We start from the raw sequence: 25109 nt of genomic DNA on the forward strand, positions 1-25109 counted from the left end.
TCAGCTTCAACGGTATGGAGATGGAAAACCTGACAATCTAGTTCGGGCAAAGTATCTGTGGTAAGTCCTCCAAGATCAGCGCTGAGGACGGAGATGTTGGCTCAGAATCGTGAGCAAGAGCAAGCAAGCTAGCAGGTCAGCAATGAACCCAAAAAATTTGCTTCCTTCCATTATAACTTTTTTTTTTTCTATGATATTTTTTTTTTTCCTGGGACAGTGGAAAATCTGACCATAATCATGACTTTCCCCAGCTCTGAAATGGCTTTTTCAGAAAGTGAGGGAGCCCTGGGGGGTGTGGTTTGCGTCGAGGGCGTGGCCCTACCTGACGAGGCCACCGAGGCGCGTGACGAGGAGGTGGAGGAGGAGGGGGGAGCGGCCGAGGAGGCGGCGGCAGAGGAGGCGGGGGGGCCCATGGAGCCGGCGCTGCTGAGCCCGATGGCCAGGCCGCTGACCGGGCCCAGGCCGGCCGGCGCCGTCGCCGTGGTGACCGAGGGGGGCGGGCCGCTGAGGGAGGCCGACGCCGACACCGAGGAGGAGGAGGCGACCGAGGAAGAGGCCACGGCCGAGACCGACGAGGGGAAGGAGTGCAGGCCGGGGTCGCCGTCCACACCAGAGTGCTGAAGAGAAAGCAGAAAAAAAGACAAACAACATTAAAATGACCTTTTTTATTCCAGTGGTGAAACTGATGCCGACTCTTGAAATGCAGGGACTTGCAGGTTTCAAATCTTTAACGTGTGAGGTCACAAATATGTGATTAGAATGTTCTGAACTGAACATTCTAATGCTGATGTCACAATTACTGGTAATTGATAGCAATGGAGTTCTAGAACACATGGAATTTTGGGGGGTAAAAAAATTCTCGAAAACCTCCTCTTCAAAGGGTTGAACAGCAACTTGTTTCAAAGTAACTGTGTGAGGGGAGATAACTAATTAGCTGCTTTAACTCATCAAATACGTGTGGAGTAACACGGAAAACCAAACTGAGACCAATAACAGAGAATTTAAGTGGGTGGCATCGGACAGACAGCCACACAAAGAGGAATCTCCATCTCGCGGGAAGTTTAAAATGGGGCCCGTTTCATGGACTCACCAGTAACGTGGAGTTAGACGTCCGGACCGTGGAGGAGGGGGCGAGACTGTTCGGCTGTGTGGAGAGTGCACTGGGGGGGGGGGAGGGGGGGGAGGAAGGAGGGAGGGAGGGAGGGAGGGAGGGGGGGAGGAGGAGGAGGAGGAAAATAAATAAACGTATAGTCCTTTACTTTCTTTTGTTCAGGGTTCAAGGGCTGTTCTTTGTCAGGTCAACCTGTTCCCAACGCTTACTCTACTAGTGCACTTAGCTGTGTACATCAACACCGATTCACTCGCAGATTTCAGCACAGCAAAACGGGGCTACCCAACCCTGCTCATGGAAATCTACTGTCCTGTAGGCCAGGGCTACCCAACCCTGCTCCTGGAAATCTACTGTCCTGTAGGCCAGGGCTACCCAACCCTGCTCCTGGAGATCTACTGTCCTGTAGGCCAGGGCTACCTAACCCTGCTCCTGGAAATCTACTGTCCTGTAGGCCAGGGCTACCCAACCCTGCTCCTGGAGATCTACTGTCCTGTAGGCCAGGGCTACCCAACCCTGCTCCTGGAAATCTACTGTCCTGTAGGCCAGGGCTACCCAACCCTGCTCCTGGAGATCTACTGTCCTGTAGGCCAGGGCTACCTAACCCTGCTCCTGGAAATCTACTGTCCTGTAGGCCAGGGCTACCCAACCCTGCTCCAGGAGATCTACTGTCCTGTAGGCCAGGGCTACCCAACCCTGCTCCTGGAGATCTACTGTCCTGTAGGCCAGGGCTACCCAACCCTGCTCCTGGAGATCTACTGTCCTGTAGGCCAGGGCTACCCAACCCTGCTCCTGGAGATCTACTGTCCTGTAGGCCAGGGCTACCCAACCCTGATCCTGGAGATCTACTGTCCTGTAGGCCAGGGCTACCCAACCCTGCTCCTGGAGATCTATTGTCCTGTAGGCCAGGGCTACCCAACCCTGCTCCTGGAGATCTACTGTCCTGTAGGCCAGGGCTACCCAACCCTGCTCCTGGAGATCTACTGTCCTGTAGGCCAGGGCTACCCAACCCTGCTCCTGGAGATCTACTGTCCTGTAGGACAGGGCTACCCAACCCTGCTCCTGGAAATCTACTGTCCTGTAGGCCAGGGCTACCCAACCCTGCTCCTAGAGATCTACTGTCCTGTAGGCCAGGGCTACCCAACCCTGCTCCTGGAGATCTACTGTCCTGTAGGCCAGGTCTACCCAACCCTGCTCCTGGAGATCTACCTTTCTGTGTTCTTCACTCCAACCCTACCAAAGCACACCTCGTTCAACAGCTACAGGCGTTGCTGAGAGGCCAATTAGTATAATGAGGTGTGCCAAATTAGGGTTGGAATGAAAACCTGCAGGATGGCCGATTTCCAGGAACAGGGTCAGGCAGCACTGCAGCAAAACATCCATACAGGGACAAGTCAAACAGTCCTAAGCTGTCAGTCATGAGCTCCTCAGAATGAATAAGCAAAATATCACACCATGTCCACAATATGACCAAAAGTATCTGGACACCCCTTGGTCTGGGGCTGTTTTTCGTGGTTTGGGCTCGGCCCCTTCGTTCCAGTGAAGGGAAATCTTAATGCTGCTGCATATAATCACATTCTGGATGATTCTGTGCTTCCCCAACAGTTTGGGGAAGGCCCTTTCCTGTTTCAGCATGACAATGCCCCCTAGCAGTTACGTCCACATAGAAATGGTTTTGTTGAGATCGGTGTGGAAGAACTTGACTGGCCCTGACCTCAACCCCATCCAACACCTTTGGGATCAATTGGAAAGCCAACAGCGAGCCAGGCCTAATCACCCAATCAGTGCTTGACCTCACTAATGCTCTTCTGGCTGAATGGAAGCAAATCCCTGCAGCAACGCTCCAACATCTAGTATAAAGCCTTCCCAGAAGAGTGGCGGTAGTTATAGCAGCAAAGGGTGGACCAACTGCAAATTAATGCCCATAATTTTGGATGAGATGTTGGATGTCAGGTGTCCACATACTTTTGGCCTTGTAATGTAAATGAAAAGGCCAATGGAACAATTAAGTGCACAATTCCTATTTATGGCCCATTAAAATAAGCAACCTTCCAAGAACAGGGTTCCCGACCCCTGCTTCAGCCCCCCCCACCCCCCCACCTGTTTGTCTATGGGGGCGTGGCCTTACTTGTGCTGGGGCTGGGTGACGGAGTTAGGGGGCAAGTCCTCGGCGTGGCCCAAGGTGCCGAGCGGCGTCTGATTGGACACGGTCATCAGAGAGGCGGGGCCGGCCGCGCCGTCCGTCAAAGAGGCCATGCCGGACGCCGAAGCCGGGGCGGTCGGGTCGGAGACCGGCTTCGCGGGGACCGCAGAACCTGCTGCGGCTGGGGGGGGGCGGGGCGAGGGGGAGGGGAGGGGCGAGAAAGAGGCTGGATCCTGCACCTACACACAAGTACACTTAGAACATTCCACCGGGCCCTGGAGCCGTTCTCTGGGGAAAGCGTAGCCGTTCAGCGGGACGTACGGCGCTAAGACGTCGATAAATCGGCCTCGTTACGGCCGCCCGCTGGCGCACGAGCCACACTGGAGTGAATGGCGGCAGTGTAGCGCAGTGCGTAAGGAACTGGGCTTGTAACCAAAAGGTCGCAGGTTCGATTCCCGGGTAAGGACACTGCCGTTGTACCCTCGAGCAAGGTACTTGCTGAATTGCTTCAGTATATATCCAGCTGTATAAATGGATACAATGTAAAGTGCTATGTAAAAGTTGTGTAAGTCTCTCTGGATAAGAGCGTCTGCTAAATGCCTGTAATGTGATGTAATGTAAAAATAACCAGGCCGTGAGCCGAGGCTCACTTTCATTAAGACTCAGTGACGAAGCCTTTTAACGAGACATTTTCTGGAAAAAATTTCATCGATTTTTCTGCGCCGGCTGGACAGCTCAGGGGCGCCGGGGCAAACACGGGCTCGGCCGCCGACGGCAACTCACCTTCCACCGACTGCGTCGTCTGCATCGAGCCGAACCCGTTCTGTCAGAGCAAAACATCATTATATTCGTGAGGGAAGGAGACACATAGTTAATAGAGTTAATAGCACACAAAGAAAAGGTGTGCAATGTTTCATTTTAATACTTCTGTCCTTAGAACGGTTACACATTAGCAGTTTTCCCATCAGCGGCCAATGGCTGCTTGGCGGGCCATCGGTTGCCCGCGGTTACGAGTAGCAGAGCTGCTGGACGGTGCGAAAGCCGTTATGAATGCGCACTGAGGATCAAAACCGGTTCAAACCGGAGTGGGTGGGGGGGGGGGGGGGGTTGCACCCACCTTGCTGGGCTGCATGTCCTTCTGTGGGGAGGAGGAGACGGAGGGGGGGTAGCGCCGCGTCTGCGTGGCCCTCTGCTCGTACAGCGCGGGCTGGCCCGCCCCTCCCGCCGACCCCGCCTGAGAGGGGTACGAGGGCCCGCCCCCGGGGAGGCCGCCGCCCTGATACGCTTGGTCCTGGTTGGGGATGGAGGGCGCCGATTCGCTGGGAGAGAGAGAGGGGGGGGGGGGGGGGGGGGGGACAGGGAGGAAGAGGTGGTGTCAATACAGCGTCCCTCAGTCAACAAGCGGACAGTGATTTCTGTTCTCAACACTGGTGAAAATGGTGCTTTCAGTTCTCAACACTGGTGAAAATGGTGCTTTCGGTTCTCAACACTGGTGAAAATGGTGCTTTCGGTTCTCAACACTGGTGAAAATGGTGCTTTCAGTTCTCAACACTGGTGAAAATGGTGCTTTCAGTTCTCAACACTGGTGAAAATGGTGCTTTCAGTTCTCAACACTGGTGAAAATGCTGCTTTCAGTTCTCAACACTGGTGAAAATGGTGCTTTCGGTTCTCAACACTGGTGAAAATGGTGCTTTCGGTTCTCAACACTGGTGAAAATGGTGCTTTCAGTTCTCAACACTCGTGAAAATCGCGTTTACATTCTGCTTATTGTAACCTGAAGGGGTATTAGTGGCATCTTACAGTAAAGCATTTTTAAATAAAGTATTTGAGCCAGTTCTGCAGCACCCCGCCTGATGGAAGTCATGAGGAGTGAAGCAGGGGCTCATGGGAAGGCAGAGGGCGGGGCCTACCTGCTTGCGCTCGTGTAAAGGCTGTTCTGGACCTGGTTGCCGGGCGCGCTGGTCGCCGGCGTGGAGTCGTACTCGGGCAGCACCGGCTCAGAACCAAACTGCAAAGCGCCAAACTGCAGATTCAAACCCGTGATGTCGGCCGAACCGGGCATCTCTACCGCCAGCGCCGGGATCTGCAGGAAGAGAAGCAGACCAATCGGCTTAGAGGACACACACGCTCTCGTCCAATAAAAGCGTTTGGATTATACTGGGGGGAGGGCATTTCACGAAACAGGATTACCGATAACTATAACTATGCCGAGTAAAACCCAGAACAGCTCTCTTTTCCTCAGTCCATGTTCCAGATTTGGGAGGGTTCTAGGCTTACTGTGCAGTTATCCAGCCAACTCAGTAGTCCTGCTTCGTGAAACAGAGCCCAGGTTAATCAGGAGGCACAGTTACGATTCCTAACATTGTAATGCCCATCAAACCCTAACCCTAACCCTAAACCTAACCCTAAACCTAGCATTTAGCTTAACAGAAAGTCCAACCATGAAACCAATGGCGATTCACCCCAGAGTCCTCCACCGAAGGCTCTACCTTGGTGGTGATGGAGGTCCTCTTCTTCTGTGGTTTTAGCTTGTGCTGCTGCAGGGGCTGGGGGCTGGAGGACTGCAGGTCCGAGGAGCCGGGGGACACCTGCTGTCCCGGGACTGGGGCGGGGGCTGGGGCCGGGGCCGGGACGGGGGCGGGCGGTTTGGAGAGGGGCGAGGAGGGGGGTGGAAGGGGGGCGGGCGCGGCCGGCGGGGGCAGGGAGGAGGGGGCCGGGGACGAGGAGGCGGGGCCTTTGTCCTGCAGGAAGGCGTCCATCATGGAGGAGCCGGAGGGGGCGGTGGGCTGGTAGGGCTGGCGTTTGGTGAAGGAGGAGTGGACCCCCGACTCTGGCTGGGACTTCAAATCTGGAGACGGGACAGGAGGGGGTTCTGTCAATACCTTCTCTTCCTCCATAATACCAATGCTTAATATCCAATTTTAATTCCTCTTAAATGCTTTCATACCATTACATGTATACTATATACCACTATAGGTCACTGTTGACATAATATTAAAAAATCCCATGAATGAAATATTTTGGGTCCCAAATTTCAGTACCCCAAGAACTACTCCTTCGGTGTATTCACCCCACCCGTCCCTGATGACTACTAAAACATGTTAGTGGAGGCACTGCAGTTCAAACTCCTGGAACGGACTCCCTGGTTAGACTGTAAAAAGTTTCCGGCACAAGTGATTTTTTTTGCACAAGGAACAGAAAGAAAATTTCACCCTCCTTGCACGAAAAGGAGAACGAGACGACCAAAGTCCTTCCGTCTTTCCGTTCACGTTTTTTCCGAAACGCGCGGCCAGCTTTCCGGCTCGGAGTCAGCCGGTTCCCGATTGGTTCCCTGGACGCTCAGGAGCGGCCAACCACGGTTAATTATCTACCTTTCGCATGGTTACCTTGGATATCTCGGGTCACCTGAAGTTACACAGCCAGCGGGGGGGGAGGTCGACGCAAGGAGGAAGCGATACATCTGCTACGCTCGCGTGCGCCGCTATCAGAACCGGACGCTAGCGGCGCTCCGCTGCGATAGGCCGGCGCCGAACGGGCCGAGCGCACGAGGCCCGCCAGCTCGGCGGCTCTTCGGAACGTTCCGGAAAGCCCGAACGCGTGTCGTTATTGCTCGAGGTACTACCACGATTACTCCGCACTTCAAATGTAGTCCTAAGTTGGGTAAGTTAGGTCTGCCCCCCCCTCCTCTACTGACCCTTCAAAATTTCGGCTGAAAGCCGAGCTTTTCTCCGGGACCTTGGAACCCAGTTGAGGTCCTCTTCATCGTGGTGTACTGCCTTTGTGTAACGTTTCATCTGTTTTTTCAAAATTTACTGAAGTCGTACAGCACCTTGGTCAACGCCATTTTAAAACGCGCTTTATAAATAAAGGTGGTTTTAGCTTGCATTCTAGAACGTAATGGGGTCATTCCAGAACGCTCGAGTTAAAAAACACGAAACCGCCGTTTGTCACCATGGGCTAGATTCCAGTACGTCTCAAACATCCTTTTTACTCCATGAATGCTTTAACTTCCATCTGACACAAACGTGCACCCGAATCCCACTTCCCCCTGCACTTTAATTCTGTCTATCACTGAACCAGGTAGAACGTGATGGTGAATGAAGAACAAAACCAGGCCTCTGTCTAGATCTTCATCCTGCCCCTGCCCCAAAACCCCCCTGCCCCCCCCCCCGGCACACGGCTCCCTCACCGTACTGCCCCAGGGAGGGGGGGCTGGTGTCCCAGGAGGAGGAGGCGGAGGCTGCCGGGTTCTGGGGGCCCGGCTGGGAGTGCTGGGCGGCCAGCTGGGCCAGCGCCTGGGCCGTCTTGAACTGCTCCAGGAACTGAGAGCCGCTCGTCGTCCCTCCGCTGCCCCCCTTGGGGTCCCCCACCTCGGCAAAGCTCTTACTCAGCATACTGGCCTGGATATGAGAGGGGGAGAGGGGAGAGGAGAGAGGGAGGGGGAAGAGAGACAGGGGGAGGGAGGGAGAGAGAAGGAGAGAGAGAGAGCGAGAGAGAGAGAGGGAGGGAAAGACAGAGGGGGAGAGAAAGAGGGAGAGGGGGAAAGATAGAGGGAGGGACAGGGGGAGGGAGGGAGGGGGAGAGAGAGGGAAAAAGGGGGAAGGAGGGAGAGGAGAGAACAGGGAGGGGGAGGGATTATTAAAACAATGAATGAGAGTACAGGGTGTGCCACAGAATGAGCGGAATGAGAGAGAGAGGTGGAACGCACACACTACCGGAAAGCAACCTTCAGAGCCTATGCAAATAGTTTTTTATTTAATTATTTATTTTTAAATCAGCTGTAATTCAGATTCTGATTGTTGTCCAAAATACAATTATTTAAAAAATAGACGGGGCACAACTTCCAGATTTCTGTGATCTAACAACACCCCCAACCCCACTCTGGCTTCCCAAAGGTCAGAGGACAAAGTTCACCTAGTGCTGAACTGTGGGAACTGGGCCGGAAGCCAAGCCCGTGTATGTATGTGCATGCATACGTACGTACACACCTACACACAGTCTCACTCACCATGCTGTGTTGGGCGTAGGGGGTGCCGGAGGGGGGTTGCGACAGCGGGGCTCCTTGCTTGGAGTTACTGAACACCAGCGCCTGGGACAGGGAGGGGGGCTGGGGCGGCTCCAGGGGGGCGGGGGCGGGGGCGGGGGCGGCGGCGGCGGCTTCCGTCTCCGAGGACGACGACGGGGGCGTCTTCCCCAGCAGGACCGCCAGGTCGATTCTAGAAGATGGTGAGGGGGTGACAGACGGATAACGAAAAATCGCAGGGGCCCCTGCCGGCGCTCCACAATAAAAAGTGGGGGGTCCTGTAAGATTCGGGGAGCTCCGACCCTCCCCACTCCGCTAAAGGAGGCCGTTGATGTAGCCGAACGTGTAGCAGGCTAGCGGCTAAACAGGCGAGGGAACCAGCAGTGCGTCTGCACTGCAGCGGGTCAGCTGGGCTCAGGTAAACGAGCAGTTTTTATTTAGTTACCTCAGTGGGGTGTGCATGGTGTACGGGGGTGCGTGCATATGGGACGTACGGGGTGCATGCGGTGTGTGTGTGCATGGGCTGTGCGTGCTGTATGGGGTGTGTGTGTGTGTGTGTGTTTGTGTGTGTGTGCGTATAGCGTACGGGGTGAGTGCATATGGGGGGTATGTGGTGTGTGTGTATGGGGTGTGTATAGGGTGTGTGGGGCACGCATGGTGTACGGGGTTTGTGTGTATAGAGTACGCGGTGTGTGTGTATGGGGTGTGTATAGGGTGTGTGTGTATGGGGTGTGTATAGGGTGTGTGTGTATGGGGTGTGTATAGGGTGTGTGGGGCACGCCTGGTGTACGGGGTTTGTGTGTATAGAGTACGGGGTGTGTGTGTGTATGGGGTGTGTGTGGGGCACGCATGGTGTACGGGGTTTGTGTGTATAGTGTATGGGGTGTGTATAGGGTGTGTGTGAGGCACGCATGGTGCATGGGGTTTGTGTGTATAGAGTACGCGGTGTGTGTGTATGGGGTGTGTATAGGGTGTGTGTGTGTGGCTCACCTTTGTCCTGCAGTGATGGTGACGTTCTCCTGTGGGAGGGGCATGGAGGCCACGCTGGAGGCTGTGAAGATTTTTGTCTCTGTTAACTGCAGAGAGAGGACACACCCAAAACTGTGAGACCACGCCCCCAAACCCAGAGACCACACCCCCAAACCCAGAGACCACACCCTCAAACCCAGAGACCGCACTCCCAAACCCAGACCGCACCCCCAAACCCAGACACCACACCCCCAAACCAGAGGCCACACCCCCAAACCCAGACACCACACCCCCAAACCAGAGGCCACACCCCCAAACCCAGAGACCACACCCCCAAACCCAGAGACCACATCCAAAATCAGCAGGAGCCCAAACTCTAAAACTAAGACCACTCCATTTGTGTGCTAAAATAATTACAGTAGCAGATTGTTCTTATTTTCCAGCACAGCTTATAAACCGGATGCTAATTTATGGGGTTTCTGGCCGCTCAGGTAACTATGATATGGTTGTCATGGTTACTCCTGTGGTCTATTAACAATGCATCGTTCCTTGGTGGGATTTCAAGTCTAGGAACATCTTCCACGTAAACCAGGGGTGCCAAACTCAAGTAGTGAAAGGCCATAGAGTCTTCAGATTTGTGTTCTTTTCTTTTAAGCAGAAACTAATTTAGGTGTGCGGACTCTTTAGCCAAACAGAACACTTAAAGTAAGAACTTGAAAGCCAAATCAGAATGCACCAGCAGACACTGCAGCCCTCGCTGTCCGACGAGTCCGACGCTCCCAAAATAATAACAACTGTCCCGATACTCACGTCCTCATTCCAGTCCTCCGTACCCCACTCCTCCGTAGCCGTCCTCCAGGCTCCTGGAGACACAAGGAGACCAAAAGACGCACCAATCACAGGCTGCCCAAAACACACCCGCTCACCCCTTCAACCAATGAGAATGACCGCAGCCTATTCATACTCAAAGAAAACCAGCAAGATGTCTCACACAGGCCATAATTTCATTACGTTTTCGCTGGCTCGCCTAATGAAAGGTCGTTTGACGCTCGGTCATGTGGAAATCAGTCGTAGTATTTATGACGTCTTTGACTTTACGGCCTGTAAATTACTGTAAGCTTAGGGTTGTAACTAGGCAGCTGTTTCGTAGGTGACTTAGGTGCATTAACTGTCTTAACTACTGCTTGTATTTTTTCCATAGACTGCGTTGTTGCCGTTCTCGTTGTTAGTGTTAATCAGTTTAACCTTCAGGGTCCAAGTTGAACTATGCGGTCGTTCCCTGCACTTGGACCGGTACTTCTCTCTAGGGGTTTCGTCATACTTGTTCCTGGTTATGGTTATACACTTTGTTGTACGTCGCTCTGGATAAGAGCGTCTGCCAAATGCCTGTAATGTAATGTAATGTACGGGACATTATTCGAGGCCCAGACAGATGGTCTCCAGTGGGCCGAAGATAATCTGGTCGTGAAAGAGCCACTGTGTGCCTCCCTGCAGCAATACAGTACGTATGAAGCCCAACACATCCGCAGGTACGCTACACGGCCAAAGGAATTTGCTTACATTCAACGAGAAGAGCATTAGTGAGGTTTGACACTGATTTGGTGATTAGGCCTGGCTTTGCAGTTGGCTTTCCAACTGATCTCGAAGGTGTTGTATGGGATTGAGGTTGTGGCTCTATGCAGGTTCTTCCACACCGATCTCAACAAAACCATTTCTATATGGACCTCATTGCGTGCCCGTGGGCACTGTCATGCTGAAACAGGAAAGGACGTTCCCCAAACTGTTGGGGAAGCACAGAATCATCTAGAATGTGATTGTATGCTGTAGCATTACAATTTGCCTTCAGTGGAACGAAGAAGCCTAGCCCAAACCATGAGAAACAAGTCTGTTCAGATACTTTTGGTCATACAGTGTACTCCTTAACCTCGGCACAGGACAAGCGGAGAATCAGAGAGAAAATAAAATAAAGGAGGTCTCTCTCTGGGAATTCAGACGGGGTGAGAGTCGTACCGGGAGCAGAGTCGAATTTTCTGGGGTAATTCGTCCCCTCCACCCCAGAGAACTCGAGCCCTGGAAGGAGAGGAGGACAGGCTGATCAACACACGGCACACCCGACCCTCCCTCACCTCACCTCTCTCACACACACACACGCACACACAAACACACAAACACACGCTCACACAAACACACAAACACACGCTCACACAAACACACAAACACACACACACACAGACTATGGGTCAGGAGCGTCAGAGCCGAACCACGTTTAGCATGGCCGCTGGGTAACTCGAGCTGTGCGCCGCGGTGGGAAGTGAAACCGCGGTAACGACGCGCAGCGAACAGAAAGAACGCTGGAGTGGGGCTCGCCGCTCAGGCGCGTCCGCGATGCAGGACACGGGACCCGGGAGCGGCACACCCGCTTCAGCACACCGACACACAGAGACAGAGACCGCACCACACAAAGACACAGACAGACTCCGCTCAGCTTCCTAAATAAAGCAAACCCAGGCAGACGCACACTCAAAGACAGGCGGACATGGGAAGTGACAGAGTCAGGCAGACAGGCTGGCAGGAAGGCAGACGGACAGGCAGGCAGGCAGGCAGACGGACAGACAGGCAGACAGACAGGCAGACAGACAGGCAGGCAGACAGGCAGGCAGACAGGCAGGCAGACAGGCAGACAGGCAGACAGACAGGCAGACAGGCAGACAGACAGACAGACAGACAGGCAGACAGGCAGGCAGACAGGCAGACAGGCAGACAGACAGGCAGGCAGACAGACAGACAGACACTAACTGGTTCCGTCTTCAGGCTCCAGGTTCCCCGTGTTGCTCCAGGTCCCGCCCCCTCCGTAGTTCTCCTCTGCCTGGGCCGGCTCAGCATAGTCCGCGGGGTTAAAGGTCCTGGAGGGAGAGAGGCAGCCAATCAGGCGAGGGGCACTTAGGGGAGCCTATCAGCATCAGCTGAATATCTGAAAGGGGCGGGCCAGACGAGAGGAGTCAGGGGAGGGGGGGGGGGGGAAATCACACTTCCTGAATCAACATCTGAAATAAATATCTCAGTGTAAGCTTGAGGCGTTACAGGGGAGCCGATCCTCAATTAGAACCTGAAAGGGACAGGGAGGGGAAGGGGGGAATTGAACATTTCCTGAATTAACATCTGGGCCAGGAGGGGAAATTAATAAAATCAATAAAAAAAACCCCAAGCTAAAATCTGTTATACATTTCTGAAGACTGCATGGAAGGGGATATGGGGTGAGGTGGGGGTGCATATTAACCTAACCTGGCCCGCCACGGTCACTGAGCCAGCACTAACAGACTCAGCCCGAAACTCATTTTAACCAGAGACAGAAAGACCAATACACAACAGGGACCCACCCCCCCCCCCCCTCCCCCCCTCCCAAAAACAGACATATAATCATAATCAATACACTCAGACACCCATTCACACACAGCCTTTTGTACATATACCCACCCCCCCACCACCCACCACCCCTATCAGTCTCACTGCCTGGTGATGGGAGAACCAATTAGGCTTAACGGAACACTGCCGTTGACAACGTGGCCCAAAATGTGGGCGGAGCTCCAGCCTACCCAGACGGACCAGCTTTCTGAGCCCCGGGTGACCGGCGTAACCCAGGTGCGCTAGAAAAGGACGATTGCTGGAAGCTGGGATGTTGTCACGATACCAAAGTTTTGACTTCGATACCGACACCAGGTTTAGTATCACGATACTTGATACTGAAACGGTACTTGAAACTTAAACGATACCGATTCGATATTCGGTACCGAACGACACTGAAATGACCTTAATAGATCAGAAACGTAATGTCCATTCGAAAACCTCATTTTCGAATTCACAGTTTATGAACAACCTGGTTTATTAACAACCTTTAAGTCGAAGCCTGTTCATCAACAAATTAATAAGCATAGGCCTATAGCGTTAGAATACTAAACAATAGAAAAATATATTAAATATATTTCAAAAATTAAACATGCCAGAGGCATTACTTCTCAGTCTCTCTCTCGCTAGAAGCTTGCACTGTATCAACGAGGTTGAATGCACAAGCGCCTGACTTAGCTACCTTAGTTGCTACTGCCATCTAGGGAAGATTCAGACCAAATACACCTTTCATCCTCTCAATCAGTAATGCGCGAGACACATTTCCCTGGCTTTTACATTTCACCTACAAGTACCGAACGTTGGAAAATTCTAATACTGAACAGTTATTTATTTATTTTTTTTTAAGTACTGAAAAAGTACCGAAGTTTCGGTATACCGTGCAGCTGGGAACTCGGATTTTGCCGCAGATCCCAAATGGGAAAAGCCCCAGTGGGTCATCACAAGTGACTGCGTCTATGGTGTCCATTCATCGGCTGCCATGCAGCCCTTAAACATTTGTGTAATGACAATGTAATTACCCTGCCCCCCTCACCATCCACCCCACCCCACCCCACCCATCACACCGGGCGATAAGACACACAGCTTATGGGCCACTCACCTCTCTTCTCCTGTACAATCATATCTGGCCCCCTTATCAATCTGGCTTTAGAGGAAAAACAACAGCAACGGTTACAGCAGCCCGAACAGCAAGTGTGTGCGCGCGTGTACACGTGTGTGCGTGTGCGTGTATGCCTGCGTGCATGCGTGCGTGCGTACGTGTGTGGCACTGGAAGTACTCTACGATCAAGAAAATGAAACCGCTACACTGCTCCTTGAACAGTCCTGATAAGATACTTTTGTAAATACCGTAACGTTCATTTCAGCTGAGCTTATATTACACAGCTACGCTCAGGAGCTTGTGGGTGCACAGGAAAGTGACTGATACCTAATCATACAATGCTGGTTTAACATCAGTATTTGTGAAAGTGCGGCTCAGCGGTTAGAGTATTCACACTGACGTATAAAAACCCGAAAAGGGTAGAATTTTAGCAGCCCTTAGCAGATTTGCATAAACCAACAGGCACGGAGATGAGCAGCGCAACATCCAATTAGCATGTGCCGATTGCAGAGAGAAGCACGTCGGAGCATGTGGGCACTGCACAGTACTGTATGAAACGGGCCCTGGCGGTCTGGAAAGTCCATGAATGCCCCCAAAGTGGCGGACTGCGGCGCTATCAAAGATCCAATTACTAAACGGACGCTGGCGAAGGTACCGCCAAACAGTGCGTGAGCTTCGCGGAGAAGGCGGAAGAGCACAGGATTACAACAGAGGCAAACACATGCAGGAAGGAAGGCGAACGGCGTGCGTGTGTCTGCGTGTGTGAGAGTGTGTGTGTGTGAGAGACAGAGACGGGAAACAAACAGCACACCGGTATTAGAGCTGTTAGAGGCTCACATAACAAGCCTGTCCATTTGTACACCTCAAACAACACTCGGGTTTTTAGGATTAGTGAATTTCAAACGAAAGCCAAACGCACAGGACGCAGTTATTCAAGCCTCTTTTTTTTTTTCTTTTTTTTTCCTGCAACAGCGCACACCACAGCAACCCAAACCCTCCTCGCCTCCAACACCCACAAGCCACCACCCTTTAACATCGTGCGACACAAAGCCTAACTGGTAAACTAACCGTAATGGCTACAAAAAAACTAAAACAAACCCTGCATACCATGTCAGGGCTGGCAAACATTGTTAAATAAGTATGCTCTGTCTTCTGCCTCTTATCCAGAATCACTGTTCACTTTTCCGAAGAGTAAAAAAATAAAAAATATGGTAATTTTGACTGGCAGTTCTGTAAAGCGGCACTCTATAGCACAATGATTCCAACAGTCTATTAATGCGCTCACACACACTAGCGGCAACCAGCGTTCGAAAGGGTCATGTGACCGGAGATTTGCTCACGCCAACCAAGTGCTTCACGTCACGTGGCACCCTGCCTCGCCCCGCCCCCGCCCCCCCATCCCCCAACCCCCATTTAGCACAAACGGTCAAAAGCAAAGAGTCCAGACACAGGCATACTCGCGACAAACATCACACCCAAGCACCCGCCAGCAACCCCCCCCCCCCCAACCCTCCCAAACCTGGTCCTGGAGAGCCCTTATCCAGCACATCACCTCTAACCCCCAACGAAAACCTACAAATGTCCTACTGAACGTGGTCTAAATTACCTTTAGAAGTCATGCAATTAAACGGCCAAACTTTCACAAGTTTTCTCTATGAACATACATATTTATATATATATATATATATATATATATATATATATATATATATATATATATAAAAGGGTGACGTTATCTTGATTAAACAAAACCGCAACACTTACAATTGAAAACTTTCAAAATGTTTCCTATGATCAAACTTTCAGTAAGTCTATAAAAGTACCGTCACTGTACCTTGCTCAAGGGTGTCTTCTTCAAATATCTTAATACAAATGTTTAAAAAGGGCTTTACCAAATGTGCAACAGATAAACTGGAAAGAGACAAACTTTTCTGACATGATAACATGAGACAACGTTCGAGTTGGACAATTAAGCTAGTTTAACAACATTCAAGTCAAACTGAAGTCTTTAAATAGCTTTATCAAACAAAAATAAAGACGTAGGCTCGACGTAACTCACACATGGGGTTATCCTTCACATTTACTCGAGGAGATATTTGTGAAATATGGCCGCACCCTGAACGTTCGCCGCCGGGGCTCTCAAAGACCAGGGTTGGGTTCGACACCTCAACCAAACTTAAAGAGTGTAAGGACAACCGCACCCAATACGCCAGTCAAAGAGCAGCACAAACCTCCACGACGCTGGCCTGCTGGACTACAGCCCACAGCCCACGATCACATTTATACTTCCAAGACGTGCTCCACCAACACCAACTCAGAATAATGTGTATGGCAGGGTTCTTCAACCACTTCTACCGGTGGGCTGAAGTCTCTTTAAACAACGTGTGGTCCAAAACACAAATACAAATGCACAGTACATGTATACAACTAAGCGGGTGTCTTTAAGATGAACACAGAAATGCCTTCGTGGAGTTATGGTGACACCGAGCAAATCTAGACTGACAGTCACAAATTTTGATAATTTGTCCTTCACTGTATAGTGATTAAAGGGACAAGAGAGCATCGTGGGATAGCTGTACATGGCCAAGGTTACCACCTGAACGGTGGTGGTGTTCAGGAAGGCGGCAGAGCCAAATCCAGACGCTCTCCAGGTCAGTTAACGGGTCTCGTTCCCCTGCCCCGTGCGCGGGAGGGTAGTGCTGCTCTTTGAAACGAGGGGGAGGGGGGAATCAACGCGAAGGAGCTTCGCTGGGCGAAAGTGGCGCGGCGGAGAGACGGACACCCCCGCTCGAGAAGAGGAGCGCGGGGGTGCAGACTTACCCCATGCCCTGCGCCGAGAACCTGCCGCCTCGCCGCCCAGCGCCCCCTGGAGGCAGAGAAGCAAACCACACGTTTGGTTTTCTCGCAAATTATCACTCGAGTAAAAGGCACTCCACTTACTGTTCACCCAGTTCTAAATTCATTCATTTACACACAATTTTTTAAAACACATTCATATCCAGGCACTCATTCAGATGCTTGTAACCACAGCTACTTACTTAAACAGCTTACCTTTTTTTAAAAATTTTTATAAACACACGGAAGACTACATGAAGCAATCCAGGTACTTTGCTCAATGACAAAATGGCAGAGCCTCACCTGGGAGTCGAACCTGCAACCTTCATTCGATACAAGCCCAGTTTCCAAACCATTACCCCGCCGCTGCTGTCATCATGCAATTGCACTGTGATCTGACTGGGCTACAGAAGAGTTTCAGCATCTTACAGCTGTACTTCACAGCATCTTGCTAGAGCAGGGCTTCCCGTGGTTATGAGGAGTGATTACTGAAAGGCTCAGCGGGTCGTTCGTTACTGCAGGACGGGGCGCCTGGCAGCAGATAATGAATCACTTGGCGGAGGAAGCGGAGGTGAACCCGTGCCCGGGGAAGAGGTGCCTTCCGGGCTCTTTCCCAACGAGGCTGCAGGGTCACAGTCAGGAGGCCTCTCTTTTAACACCAGGAAGGCGGGAGGGTTAGGGGCAGATCCCTGACTGGACAGCCTATCAGGGGCCGTCGAATGGCCCGCTGGAGCATTTAACCCTTTAAGGGGGCGAGATCACAAATGTGTGATCAGAATGTTCTTAACTGAACATTCCAATGCTGATGTCACAGTCACTACTGGCGACTGAAAGCAACGGCGTTCTCGAACTTTGAAAAAACGTTCCAAAAGAACATCCTCTTCAAAGGGGTTAAACCATCTAAAGCACACAAATACAAGGCAAATATATCCCCCCATACATCCTGGTAGAGCTCTTCAGACAGACCGCAGGCCTGGCGGCTCAGCTCTTCGCACGCAGACGGGGGGGGGGGCGGACGCAGAAGGGGGGGGGGGGGGGGGCTGGACCCACACACGGGGGCGACGGCTGTGGGAGGGGGCGCTGGGACCCATGGGGCCTACCTCTTCCTCTCCCTCTCCCGCGGCGACCGCGCTCTGTGCCCCGGCCCGACACGCCCCCGGCCTTCCCGCCGTCCAAACCGTTCTCCTGCCCACGGACTGGGGTGTGGGGGGGGGGACAGAGGGAGAGAGAGAGACACAGAGGGGGAGAGAGAGAGGAAGTTTAGAGGCAGCAGGCGAACAGCATCAACTTTGAAAAAAAAAAAAAACTGAATTGCACTGTATGCAGCAGAGGGTTGTGTGTTCCATCTCAAAATCTGAACAGAATAAAAGTTGTTTGCAGGTGCTGTGACCTGCGATATATAAAGGCTCTATAAGCTGTCCTGTCCACTTCAGGACTAGGCTCTGTGGATGGTGCCCTTCCTCAGGGTCTACCTTGTGTTTTTCGGTGGGGTGCAATGAACTCCCCCCCTACACCCCCCAACCCCCCCGCCGCCCCTGTACTCACACTCCCGCCCCCGGCTGGAACCCCTGCCCCGGCGCGGGGCCCCCCCTCTCCGGCGCGCCCCATCCCGCTCGCTCCCTCGCTCCCTGTTCTCCTTCCCCTCCTCGTTGGCGTCTGTCTGGCCGCTCTCCTTCGGCCCCGACACGCCCTTCTTCTTCCCCACCATCTCCCAGGAATCCTGGAGGGGAGGAGGAGGCCATTTTGTTTACTTTCGCTGCAGGCATCAGGGTCACCCGAGGACGCGCTCCGAACACACGACTCTCTGTATTACAGACTGCAGACGGAATGCTGCTCCCGGCTCTGCTCTAGAACCTGTCCCTGCCATTCCAAACTACACCACAACAGCATACTGCCTCTCTCTCTGATACTCTGTCTGTCGCCCTCTGTCTGTCATTCTGTCTCTCTCTGTCTGTCAGTCTGTCTGTCTCTCTCTGTCTCTCTCTCTCAGTCTCCCTGTCTCTCTCCACCTTTCACAACCCACAGCACACCCCTATATTCAGTTAGTGCCTCTACAGCGGGGCTGGCACCAAGCCTAGTTTGTGTACATATCAATTACCCTGCAATAATCGGCCCAATTAATTAATTATCTGTACACGCTTGGCTGATATTTTCCTCATGCAGCAGACAATGAATAAACAGCTAAGGTGCCATTGTTTTTCTTTGGTTTTATTTTCAAATCAGTTGAGGCCTTTCACACCAATTTACAGCAGCCATTCAGCAACTAAGCAAGGCATCCCTCCTAAACATCTTCAAAACTGCAATACATTCCCCAATACACCACCCATGACACAGACTACATTCCCCAATACCCCACCCATGACACGCACTACATTCCCCAATACTCCACCCATGAAACGGACTACATTCCCAAATACCCCACTCATGACACTACATTACATTTATTTAGCAGGCGCTTTTATCCAAAGCAACGTACAAAAGTGACATGACACACAACATTCCCCAATACCCCACCCATGACATGCACTACATTACCCAATACCCCATCCATGACACCGACTACAATTCCCAAGACCCCACTGATGAAACGGACTACATTTCCCAACACGTGACCCGGGACTCACAGTGTCAGGACTGCCCTCCAGCAGCACGTTGATGGCTCTGTTCACGTCCCCATTACAGTCATGCAGTGCGATCATGGACTCATCCTGGTCTTTGCCTGTGATGTCGATCAACTGGAAAAAGGGCGGGGGGAGGGGGCGTGGGAGACAGGACAGTGAGTGAACCTTGACTGACTGCGCATGTGGTGTGTGTGTGTGTGACTGACTGCGCAGTTTCCGGTCCAACTGCACGACAGTAACCCAGTAACCGGTACTTCGCTCACCAGAACAGAGACACTGATTGGGTGAGCCAGGTAGTGTCCTCTGACCCCGAGAGAGGCTGAGAGGAGGCATCTGGTGCCAGCTCAGCCGTGACAGTGCCACCCCCCCCCCCCCCCCCACCTCCCCACCTCCCCACCTCCCCACATCACTTCATGAGTAGAGCAGAACCTATGGGTGTGCAGGGCGACTACAGCCCATCTACATCACAGCACACATTAGCCTTGCAAGCAGTTACAGGTCGGGTACAGGAGAACCGTACAGCAGCGTTCGCTGCTCTGACCACCTCTCTCATGGTATGCTCAGCTAATCTCCATTACATCTTATTTAGTTCTAGCATTTAAAATGTAGGGATGGGATGGTAGGACCAGCTAAGACAGGCAGAATAAGAAAGTAATGTTCTATGCGTGCGATTGCAATGAGATACTCGAACATCCGATCATCCGGTCAAACAAACGTATTCTGCACTTCAGCCCAGAAGTGAAAAAGCAAGCTCCATGCTCTGGCACAGACCCAGAGAGAGACAGAGAAAGGGGGAAGATAGTGGGAGGGTGGGAGGGAGAGAGAGAGAGAGAGAGAGAGGGAGGGGGGAAGGAAAAGGTTTTAGGAGGAAAGTCCAGTTAGGTGGGAGCTTGGTCACATGGCACTGGCGCGGGTCACCCTGACCACACGGGTGCGGGGGGGGGGGGGGGGGGGGGGGGGGGAGGAGGCCTACCTGTTTGACCTTCTCCTCAAAGTCTGCGTCGTTGTGGTCCGAAATCATCTGTGCGAGTCGAATCTGCTCAGCTGTGGCCTGCCAGAACAACGAAGGGGGGGGGGGGGTGCGTTATTCTGACAGTCCCCCGGCAACCCCAAATACCCCACCCCCTCACCCATTTACACTTCCAAAAACCTCCATCCCCCCAAAAACAGACACCTGAAGCAATGCTGCTTGGACAAGAGGCCTGTATGATGAAGCAGCCGGATAACTGCACAGAGCAAAACCCGGAACCCCTCCCAGATCTGGAACATGGATTGCAGTGAGAACAGATTTACTCAGCATTTAACCTGGTGCAGTTATCCAGCTAACTCAGCAATCCTGCTTTGTGATACAGGCCTCGGGGTCTGGAGAGCTGCTGGTTTTCTGCGGTTAACTAACTGTGAGATCAACTCTTAACCGGTCAGGTGACAGTGAAAAGCAGCACGTTCCCTGTCTCTCTGGAAACACACAGGGCGGGGTGTGCGCTGAAATATTGAGTGTAGAATCTCAAACACAACCATCACACCGAAAACCCCGCACGCCCCAGGCTGCACACGCCAAGCCGACGCCTGAGGTTCTCCTCTCCGCTAAATCATGCGCACAGCGTAGAATCTGCCCCGTAAGGTAAAGAGGTGCCCTCAAAGTCCAAATCTGCACGTACCTGCGGCCTGGGCTTGTGCGCCGTCTGGCTCTGTGTCTGGCTCTGCGTCTGCTCCCAGCTGCCCCGGGCACGGCTGCTGCCCACTGATGTCATCATTTACAGTATATACAAATAACAGTATTTACAAAGGAATAACACCTGGGGAGAGATATGAGAGAGAGAGAGGGGAGAGCAAACCGTCAAAACAACGCAACCATCACTGATAATGTTGATTAGAGGCAAATGGAGAATACCTGCGCGTGAGCTTGGTCAGAGTTTAAACTACGGTAATACAGAATAGAAACAAAATAGAACACGCGCCGTCTCAAACAGCAGCATTGGTAGAATGTAATAAAGTGGCAACCCTTTTAGTCAGAATTCTTGACAGAAAAGGAGATCCCGAATCGTGGCATCGTTGGGTGACCCGAAAAAAAACCAAACCCGCCTTTTCGAAAAGTGCTCTTTTCGGTGTTGGTTGACAGCTGTGCCAGACCACGCAAAAGACGCAAGTCATTACTGCCCCTTTGCACGGTCTTTATACTTTCGTTAAAATCACAGCCAATGCGTTTCATTTTTTTTTACTTCACATTAGAGCCCGTTTTGTTTCCGGTCTAGTCAAATAAAATATTCACTGTATTTGATCGCTAGTAGAATAACCTAACCTAAATGGTAAGAAACTGACCGCAAGAAATTAACTTGGTAACCACGCTTGTCAAAATTTACGCAAGGAAAGATGGGACTAGCCAGTGCCACTTGCAGCGAGCTACGGCTTACTACACACAAGCCATAGACGAACGCCAGCGAGGGTACCACAGGTTATTGTTGATAAGCAGGAAGCGATGACAAACGAACACAGTGCACTACCAGGAAAAAAAACTTCCCGTCTAGATCATTAGACAAGCATTCGTTCATTTTTTAAAATTTTCTATACACAACAAGAGAAGATGAAGCTGCGACTAACAGTACCAACGTGTCGGGTTGCTAGCTACCACTGTTTGTTGGCTAAGGTTATAAGTAGTTTGTGCACAGCATGGTTAACCAGCTAGCGACAGTGCTTTGTATACTCTTCAACCCAAGAGGGATTTGCAGCTTGGAAAATGTCCAACAACAACGAATTTGTCTGCTCTGTACAGTCGTATCTAAAAATAAAAACCTTTGCTAACGTTAGGCCTTCCGATAGCCAGGCTATTGTACAGTCACACAGGTAATTTTCGCTGTGTTCACAACTAAACTTTGTTTGAAATACTGATGTAACGCTTCGAGCCAAAAGTAACCAACGTTACCGCCAGTTGGCCAGCAAGCTGTTGCATATCCCGATAGCGTTGGCAGGCAGAACATTTACTACAGCATTTAGCTAACTAGCCACTAAAGATGCGACATAAATGGGAGATATCGCACAAATGATGCAACGTTACTATTTGACTACGCATCCCACACACCCTGGTAAACGATCCAAGCCAGTTTGTTCGCCTCAGCCAAACTGATGTATTGCCTCGTGCTGCCAAAATGTAGTTAATAGGAGAAAGCCAAACTACATGCATACCACAAAACACTGATTATTAATAAATAATTTGGGCACGTAAATAGCTTTGTTGTTATTGCACAGCACGCCACGGGCTCCAATGATGTAGCTGCACGTTCACTGCTTGTTCCTTCTTGGCCAATTACAAGCTAGTTGACGAAATAATTCCAGAATCGCCCTTTCCTAACAATATCAGCAGCGTCGTGTAATTTCGTTTTAGAAAGCCATCACAACCTAAATAACGTTATTTTATTGCTTCCGCTCCTAACCACCTCATGGCCAATAGAGGAGCCATTGCACTCAACCCCATATTCACAAAAATAAGTAACCGGCTATCGATAAATTTTCACCCTGCAACAACATATCAAGAATTACACTTTGTCCGAATGCTGCTCTTTACCCGACCGATTAGTATCCATGTTCGTTTCGGGTTTGAGAAAACAGCCCAGTCGTTCGCCTCCGCCAATCACTCACTATCCTTACCATCGTAACGCCATCGCCAGGGGAACTTACATACTTGACACCGAGGCCCTCACCAGGCCGCTAGGCCGCAAATAACGAAAACAAATAACGGGCGATAATACTGACCAGAAACCAGGCTGGAGACCTGAAATCGAGCTTTCGAAAAGACTGAACGGCCTCAGTAACGTCCAAGTCGAAACGGAACAAATTCCAAACCCCTTAGACCCTTATTTAATGTACGAAAGTTAGCCGAATTGCCTCGCCCAGACAATAAGGGAGACACTCGGAATTTTACCTGTTTCTTTTTCCACAGACACCCCGATACCTGCGTCACGTGGCTATATGTGACCGTTCAGCGGCTTCGGCAAAACGGATACCCTCATCACGTGACCCGCCATATCTCGTTCCTGTCGTGTCCAATTTTCTTATTGGACACGACAGGATTAATTTGACATTGGCTCATGCTTAATACTATCCAAAATACATTATTGTAATGTTAGAATATGATTTTACGTTCAATGACGCATTTTTGTGGAGGATGAATTTTAGAATGGAGGGCTAAAAGTAGATTGAAAATATTGATATTACAATTTAATTAATTCTTCAGGCAAAGTACCTTCTACAGTGTTTGTCATGCTTTTTTTTGTACGCCCATATCTGGTTTACACATGATAGGCAAATCGAAGTTTGACCTTAATCAATAGTGTCACAGAAATGTCCGACTAAGGATTCAAACTGGCAACTTAGAATTACAAACCAATTAGCCACATTTCTGTAGTTTTACTTAACATAGTATTGTCTTCACTATCTTCCATGTTTTCTTTTAACATAAAAACATAGTAGACCTGCCTCTCAACAGCCATATTCAACAAAAGCAACTACAGTATCACACATAGCAAGAACCAATTAAGAGAACATAGCGCGTTTTCTTTTTGCTATGTGAAGTTAAAGAATAGAAATATCTTGGGGAAATTCAGTCAATTTAATAACACAACCATCAATTTATTAGAATAGATGATATTTCCTTCCATCAATTACAACGATAAAATAATACAACTGTAATACCTGAATAAGACATGCAGATTTTTTGAATGAAAGTATTTGAATTTTCATCAGCCTGATGTGTTTTTGAGGGAATCAAAGAAATTAAAAGGTGAAATACCACCACCTACCGTGAAATAGTTGTACCGCAACGACGAGAACAATAGTTTCTCATTATGTAAAAACCTCTGAAATTTGCATGTGTATTTGGCCATTTTTGTTTCCTTAATTCTACATTTTCCGTTTATGAGTGATAACTCTAATGCTGGGTTTTATTGGTGTCCTGAAATAAATAATTAATAAAGGGAATTATTTTCCTTGCTGTAATCATCCATATCCAGACACGTGGGGATGACCAGGCAAATTCAACCCTAGGTCATGAAGTGTAACTCCCCAGTTCTTAAATCAACTTACCACTGGTGTTATAGGGTGGAAAGAATAATCTAAGAAAAGCTGCCTTGCCTTTGCTAAAATTTGGCAACCACTTGGAATACAAGTTTTTTAGCCAATACAAATGCTCTTTGAGATCAGCTGATGGCTCCCTATAGAATCTAAGCACTGTCACAGGACACCTACTGATGTAAACATGTTCTAAAGTAGTCAATGATAAATACTAAATGTCTACAGCAAAATCAGTTATTTCAGTCAAGTGCACCCAAACCATACATTATGCCAGGCCCAATTCTATTTAGATGAACCCTCCTCTGTGAAAATGATCACATGGAAATAGATTCAGACACATAAATAGCTGCAAGCAGCTATACACAGGGTCCAAACACACTCAGCTAATATTAAACCACTTAACAAGTGGCCAGTCAATGCCAAAATCATGCAATAGCCAAAGGGAGGTACTCTGTACCACTGTATCCATTTTTGTAGATCTCCTGAAAAAAGTGATGCAAGTTCCATGTTGATGGGTCGAATGCTGTAGGAGATGTCTTTAAAATTTTAAAAAACAAATTCAAAATGGTGGGAAGCTGAAAATGGTGGAAATTATGGCTCTGAAGGATTAGAGTTGGTCATGAGGAGGGACACCAGTTCAAAGTCTCCAGCTCAAAAGAGACAGGAGTTACAATTGTTTGAATATTGGAAATTCAAATGGTGCCATCAAGTGGCCAATCAGTGCCAAAATCACTCAGTGGCCATAGGGAAGTATCATTTCCAAAAAGACTCAGAGACTGCTTAGTCATCTTCATCTTAGACTTGATCATGTTTTTCCAGAGACCTGAAGCATTTTTGCGTGAGAA

General features: G+C 50.5%; 1 protein-coding gene across 5 annotated transcripts in view; it reads right to left on the minus strand.

Annotated features, from left to right (window-relative positions):
• Nucleotides 1-23192, minus strand: part of ubap2l (ubiquitin associated protein 2-like) — a 34681-nt gene extending 11489 nt beyond the window's left edge. For 2 of the 5 annotated variants that reach the window (XM_035429524.1, XM_035429520.1), the window contains exons 1-21: nt 23117-23192; nt 20859-20996; nt 20174-20251; nt 19204-19314; nt 18125-18299; nt 17680-17775; nt 16565-16610; nt 13745-13789; nt 12040-12146; nt 11254-11313; nt 10054-10106; nt 9265-9350; nt 8260-8467; nt 7441-7651; nt 5741-6099; nt 5162-5334; nt 4369-4570; nt 4035-4074; nt 3237-3432; nt 1091-1160; nt 323-617 (exon numbers count right to left, since the gene is read on the minus strand). In XM_035429524.1, coding sequence (XP_035285415.1) covers nt 323-617; nt 1091-1160; nt 3237-3432; nt 4035-4074; nt 4369-4570; nt 5162-5334; nt 5741-6099; nt 7441-7651; nt 8260-8467; nt 9265-9350; nt 10054-10106; nt 11254-11313; nt 12040-12146; nt 13745-13789; nt 16565-16610; nt 17680-17775; nt 18125-18299; nt 19204-19314; nt 20174-20251; nt 20859-20954 — 2707 coding nt within the window. In that variant the 5' untranslated portion in view covers nt 20955-20996; nt 23117-23192. The other 3 variants (XM_035429522.1, XM_035429523.1, XM_035429525.1) reach the window with 3 other exon arrangements.
• Nucleotides 23193-25109: the final 1917 nt, after the last annotated feature.

The sequence above is a fragment of the Anguilla anguilla genome, chromosome 8 (genome assembly GCF_013347855.1).
Source record: "Anguilla anguilla isolate fAngAng1 chromosome 8, fAngAng1.pri, whole genome shotgun sequence".
Taxonomy (NCBI): Eukaryota; Metazoa; Chordata; class Actinopteri; order Anguilliformes; family Anguillidae; genus Anguilla; species Anguilla anguilla.